This window comes from Populus euphratica, unplaced genomic scaffold (assembly GCF_000495115.2).
Source record: "Populus euphratica unplaced genomic scaffold, PopEup_1.0 scaffold13.1, whole genome shotgun sequence".
Taxonomy (NCBI): Eukaryota; Viridiplantae; Streptophyta; class Magnoliopsida; order Malpighiales; family Salicaceae; genus Populus; species Populus euphratica.
In genome coordinates this window covers 426,271-432,606 of record NW_011499872.1, presented here as the reverse complement: position 1 = coordinate 432,606, position 6,336 = coordinate 426,271, and the positions used below count along the sequence as shown (strand labels likewise).

At 32.6% G+C, this 6,336-nt stretch overlaps 1 protein-coding gene across 1 annotated transcript; it reads left to right on the top strand.

The window, feature by feature from the left end:
* Nucleotides 1-574: 574 nt before the first annotated feature.
* On the top strand, nucleotides 575-2,993 carry LOC105127473 (60S ribosomal protein L35). The gene is made up of 4 exons (XM_011028790.1): nucleotides 575-686; nucleotides 789-924; nucleotides 1,710-1,866; nucleotides 2,715-2,993. Exons 1-4 carry the CDS (start codon nucleotides 683-685, stop codon nucleotides 2,787-2,789), a joined length of 372 nt encoding a protein of 123 aa, XP_011027092.1. The 5' UTR covers nucleotides 575-682; the 3' UTR covers nucleotides 2,790-2,993.
* Nucleotides 2,994-6,336: the final 3,343 nt, after the last annotated feature.

Below are 6,336 nucleotides of genomic sequence, written 5' to 3'. Positions count from 1 at the left end.
CAGTCCTCGTAAATTTTGTTTAGGTGGTGGGATAAAAAAAAAAAAAATCTCATTCTCGAAGGTTCTAGATTTTTGATAATGATGCCAGATAAACACAAGGGGGCGGTGATAATTTTTTTCCTAGATGATTTTTTATAGTCAATTAACCCCGCTGCCAGAAATAATTGTCTAGGCCTGAACATAAATGAAACTGGATCCTTCAATCATTACTGGGCTGGCCCGTGAAAGAGCCCTATTTCACCAGATCTTACATAAAGGCCCGCTGAGAAATTTTTACCTGAACTATACAGCAAACTTTTTGTTGGAAAAATCTCTATTAAAAATGTCGTGGAGGAACTGAAGCGAGCATTGGTTATTGGATCGCAGCCAGATCATTATTTACCTGGGCCTACAAATACATCGCTCAACTGAAAGTAAATTAAATTTCAGCCCAACATCAACATTATTTTAATTTAGGCCCATATTAATGGAATAACCGGTGGCCCAAATCCAAAGAGATACTTTCCCAAGCTATTGGGAAAACCCAGGCCCAAATAGTATCGAGCGTAGCCCATTTCTAGCTCCCGCTATAAAACACTCCAAAACCCTGCCACCTATCTAGGGTTTGCACAACACAGGAGAGCCGCGCAGCCGTTGCAAGAGAGTGAGAGAGAGAGAGAGAGAGCCAGACAGAAGCGAAGCAATGGGTAACAAATTGAAATAGCACAGAATCAATTGATTTTTCTTAGAGTTTTATTGTTGTGTATTTCTATTTCTGATTTGTGGTTTTTGTGAATGATTTCAATCAGCAAGAATCAAGGTCCATGAGTTGAGACAGAAATCAAAGACGGATCTTTTGTCTCAGTTGAAGGATCTCAAAGCTGAGCTTGCTCTCCTTCGAGTTGCTAAGGTCACCGGTGGTGCTCCTAACAAGCTCTCCAAGATGTAAACACTCACTATCCCTCCTATTTTGCTATTTAGTGTTTTCTTATTCACTAAAACTGATTGATTGACCTGATTTAGTTATTAAGTTTGATGGGCTCTTTCTTAGGTGTTTATTTATGGTTTTACGTGGCGTTTCGTTGGCCCCTTTTTTGTTTAGAGTGTATGAAACTGGTTTTGCTTTTAGTGTTTTCTTATAATCTCGACTTTTATGCTATACTATTGTGCTTTTTTAAAATTTATCTAGGCAGTATTTGCTGTCATTTTGGGCTGCTTTCTGTTAAAATAAATAAGTAGATAAATAAAATCGTTTGTTTTGTGAACCATTGAAGTGATTTCAAGTATCTACCCTGCATGTTTTGGGGAGATGGATTTACTATTGAAATTAATATATATAGCCTTGATTTTAAAATATCTGTTTTGTTTACGTGGCACTTCCTTTTGGTTTATATAGCAGCTTGATATTAAGGGCTACTAAGCTAAAAGGCAACGTGTTAATTAGTTTATATTCTTTTTTGATTTTGTTAAGAAATTTATACAGTATTTAATCATCTTTTTGGAACAGGAAACTCTATAAGTTTCATTCTCTTTGGAGTGATAAATGTGCTTTCAATTTTGGAACTGAACAATGCCTAGGTCTTATATAGTGAATGCACAATATCTTGTTGTTTTTTTATCTACTCTTTGTTGGTTTCACTCATTGAATTGTTTTGTTAATTGTTTTTTGTGGTTATGTTTTTATTTATATATTTTCTTGTGTTTGTGTTGTGTCTTGATGCTGGATGCAGCAAGGTTGTGAGGTTGTCGATTGCACAGGTTTTGACTGTGATTTCGCAGAAGCAGAAGGCTGTATTGAGGGAGGCTTACAAGAACAAGAAGTTTTTGCCTCTTGATCTGCGTCCCAAGAAGACCAGGGCTATCCGCCGGAGGCTTACGAAGCATCAAGTAATACTTTTTTTCTGATCTCTTCTCTATTATCTTGTGTTGGGTGCTGGGCTGGTTTTTTTTGGCATGCTAGCTCTTGCTGTTGAACTATTTGTTTATGCCTGAAATATCAAAGCCTTGACAAGGTGTTGTGTTATAGATGCGTTCTTACAAGGTTATCCAGCCAAGTAGGTGACCTCTGGTGTGTTGATTAGGAACTCAAGTTTAAAATCTTGATTGATTTACATACTATATGGTGTGACTCTTTAAAGCATATGATTTCTTGTACAAATCTCGTTTTTTGAGGGTGAAGGAAGCAGAACAGGGAGTGATCTTGTTCCTCTTGGAGGAACCATTTTGCAATTGGTGGTATTTTATCTTGGGCTGGAATTGTAGGCAGTTTAGCTGTGTGGTATCGGTGCTTCATGTTAGCATGTGATGATCATTTGTCTTTTTGATTCATAGAAAATGGATCTGTAATATATTGTCCTCACTGGGAAGTTTGCAAATGATGCACTTCCTATCCAGTTAATTTACAGTGTAGTAATGATGCTCCAATTTTCAGTGCAATGTGATTTTTGTCAGGACTCCATTGCTGGTGCATAGTTTTTCTTTTTATTAATATTTTTGCTTTTAGTGGGATTGATTGTGTGTGATCATGCAAAGCATTATGTTTTGTCAAATATGTTGGGATGTGAAAAGTTTTTCATCTCTAAAAGATCTGGACTTCAATAATTGCGGAAAAAAACATAATCATGTTTATAATTAGAATGAAGTTTATGGAATCTGTTAGTGGTCATCGTCTCCTACTTTTATGTTCATGTATTTTTGCTGTCTGTCTAAACATTTTGATATGCTTGTCTATGCAGCAATCACTGAAGACCGAGCGCGAAAAGAAGAGAGAAATGTACTTCCCAATGAGAAAGTATGCTATTAAGGTCTAGGGTGGCATCAATCACATATGCTATTTTGATATCTTTCCTGAACCTGTTTTGTTGACAAGTTTTGACTTTGATCGTCTGTGTCTTGTTTGTGAACTAGTTTTTTTATATCAATTTATGTTTAAAAACTTTGGGAAAGGGTGTATCTCACTCTAACCAAGATGCTAGATTTATATTGGAATAGTAGCTGAAGAGTATTTTTGTTCATGTTTCTTGAAGCCTTGCTGTGCAGTCGTGCATTTCGAGATTGTTAATCGTTGCTGTTCTTATTTAGGATGTGGTCCTGCACTTTTTTCTTCCTACCATTTATGCTTGCGAAATTGCAGAGCAATTGTTCTAGTTCCTTGGTCGGAAGTCGGGATGGTGGGATTCTTGGTCTGGTTGCTGACTTAGAGCCCTTTTGGCTCTGCGGCTGCGGCTGTGTTTTATTTAAAACGCAATTGTAGCTATTTGGTTAAAGAAAAAGGAGGCATGCTGTTTATTGGGTTTGTGAAAAGCAAGAATTTCTTATTTTTTTACTGTTTAATAAATAGTATTGAACAGTGCAATTAAACAGTGTAGTGGTGCACTATTCATTGTGTGGATTTTTTTAGTCTTAATTTTTTTAATATTGTTTTATTAAAAAAATAGTTTAGAATGAATTTTAATATAATAAATGCTAAAAAATTATGGAAACAAGTTATTGTGAAGTTATTTAGGATGTATATAATAGTAATAGTGAAATTTATAATATTTAAATTAAAATTATTAATATTAATATATATATATTAAAATTAATTTATAATTTTAATTTCAAAAGTATTTTTAACTAAATATATTAATTTTTTTTAATTTTAATTTTAATTATAGTTTTAACTAAATATTTATTTTTTTAAACTATCTTAATTTTAAACTATTTTAATTAAAAATAATTTTTGTAAAATAATTTTTTTTAAACTATAATCACAATAACTGCTGTGATACTAAATATGTTTTTACTGTGCTCAATTTGGGTTCGCTGTCACCGGACCAAGTTTTGATCAATAGTGAATTGGCATTTTTTTAAAAAAAAGAATAGTACTCGATTAAATATATTTTTAAATATTTTTAAGCGAAAACAAGTTGAACGGCAGGTAAAGTCCGTTCTCTGGTTTTTTGATGCTTGAACGTAACCAAAATCTGGATCATCTAATTAGATGACGTGTGTTATGTGCTCCGAATGAGCAATGTGAAAAGGATTGTGTCATCCACGTGTGGGTTTAGCCTTCCAGGTCCTACTTATTAAAAAAAAAAGGTTGTTAAAACAAAAAAGAAAAACATGTACAAGGATAGGGAGTTTTGATTATAAAGTTGCAATTTTTTCTTAATTAAAATCATCCCGGGTATTTTACGAATATTGTCTTAATTACCTTTAGTTTTACTTGAAAAAAAATATTTTGCTAATAAAGAAAACGTATTTTGTTAAAAAAAAAACATGAATAAGAAAAACAGATTTTAGTTACAGCAGTTATTTTTTTATCTAAATCTAAATCATTATCCTTTTTATATTTTTTTCTAACTGTCACAAAATTAAATAAAAATAAGTTTTAAGAAATACCCAATGTGCTAATTGAAACGAAAGTCATGTCGTTAATTTGTCAGACGGAGAGGAACGGAATACGGGATCCATGGATATTAAAATGACAAAACTATCCTTTACTGCTATTTTTATTAGAGTCAAGAGAGGGTGCGAATAACTCATTCGCCATATGCTAGTAATGCCCAAAATCAGCTATTTTGTAATTTCGCAGTAGCATCCTCTGTTATTTCCAGCCCATTTCCTTATCCAGAATATTCAAATAATTTTGTAATCTCCCCTCACCCATTTACGCGTCTATTTAATCCTATCCACATTGTGAGATCGAAAGCTTTGTGGGAGGTTAAATTGTCATTGTCACACACACACACACACACACACACTATTCCAATCAAACTTGTAATTTCTCGTCCCCTTCCGTGAAACTAAGTGCAAAAAATCTACTTGGTGGCTCGAAGAATACAGTCTAGTATTTAAGTGTGGTCTAATCTCCTCTAAATTCCATGCAGTCGTCTTCCTCTCGACGATTTCCATCTAACCCCGGTGCGATAGTTCATGCACCTGGTCTGCTGTAAAGACCACTCCATTTAATTTTTCTTCGTATGCCGACTAATCAACTCTAGTAGAAAGTGGAAGGCAACGGTAGTGGTGTAAAACTCGGTGGCAAGGTCGTCACCTAGAATAAAAAAGAAACGTTGTAGCAGAAGCTTCTATACGCTATGGACATGGAATTAGGGAGAGCGGGAGAAGCTTCTGCTACCAGACTTCACTGCAGGGATTCCAGGCCCGTCACATACCAAACTACTAGAGCTGTCGCTCGCACTGAGTAAACAAGTCGCCCATGATACATTAATTAGAAGAAGACCGTCATACTCTTACTTTATTAGCTCTGTTAATAAATCAATTAGCAATTCATAAATACCATGTTTTCTACACGAAATGGGCCGATCTTATAAATTAATATAATACATACAAGAAAAAAAAATTGTTATTATTATAACTTTAAAATTCAATTTATAATCAAGATAAAATCTAGATTGTAGGGTGGGAGGATCGATATAAATTGAACCGAATCAATATAATAATAAAAATAATTACTATTATAGTTTAAAAATAAAAGTAATTGTTATCATAGTTTAAAAATTTAACTTAAAAGTCAACCAGGAATAAAACTCAAGTCATGGGTTGAAAGGGTCAACCTAACTTAAAAGTTAATGCATAAAATAAAAAGAATTATTATCATAATTTTAAAACCTAATTTAATAATTGAAAGGGATCAAGACTCAAGTTAGGGTCGGGAGGGTCAACTCGAATTAATATATGAATAAAAATAATTAAATTATATTTTTAAAACTCAACTTGAAAATTAACCAATAATAAGGCTCGAGACACAGATCAAGAGGGTTAATCTAAGTTGATCTATTTTAAAAAAATAATAATTAAAACAACCTCAATTTAACCCTTGTTTAAAATCTAGTTTTTTATTCGGTTAGATCAAAGCAACCATTCCTCTATTTTTTTAAAATCAAATTGGTTCATGCTCTGAGTCAACCCACTAGTCCAATTCAAGTTTTATAATAAAGATTGTTATAATATTATTAATTTCAACACTTAATATAAATAAAAGAAAAAAAAAACATTAAATTAGTTTTTAAAATACATAAGTTTGACAATAATATATATTAAAGATAAAATAAATCTTGTTATATTTTATTATATTTTGTTCATAATAATCAAATAGAATACAAAAAAATCATTATGATCTTATATATTACTACTAAACACATTTTTTTTTCTTTTTTTTTTGGTTCCAATTATCTTTGTCTCTTATATTCTGAAATTATAACTAAACACTGCCTTGAGGCAACAAAAATTAAGCACCTAATATTCTAGTTCCTGGTATATAGATTCATAACTACAAATTTCTGAAATTCATAAACCGTGCTGGAAATTGAGGGTGTCAAATTGAATCACATTCAAAGTTATGATTATGAG

Coding starts and splice junctions, on each gene's coding strand:
- LOC105127473 (XM_011028790.1), top strand. Junction 925..1,709: donor CCTAACAAGCTCTCCAAGAT/GTAAACACTCAC, acceptor TGCTGGATGCAG/CAAGGTTGTGAGGTTGTCGA. Junction 1,867..2,714: donor GGAGGCTTACGAAGCATCAA/GTAATACTTTTT, acceptor TTGTCTATGCAG/CAATCACTGAAGACCGAGCG.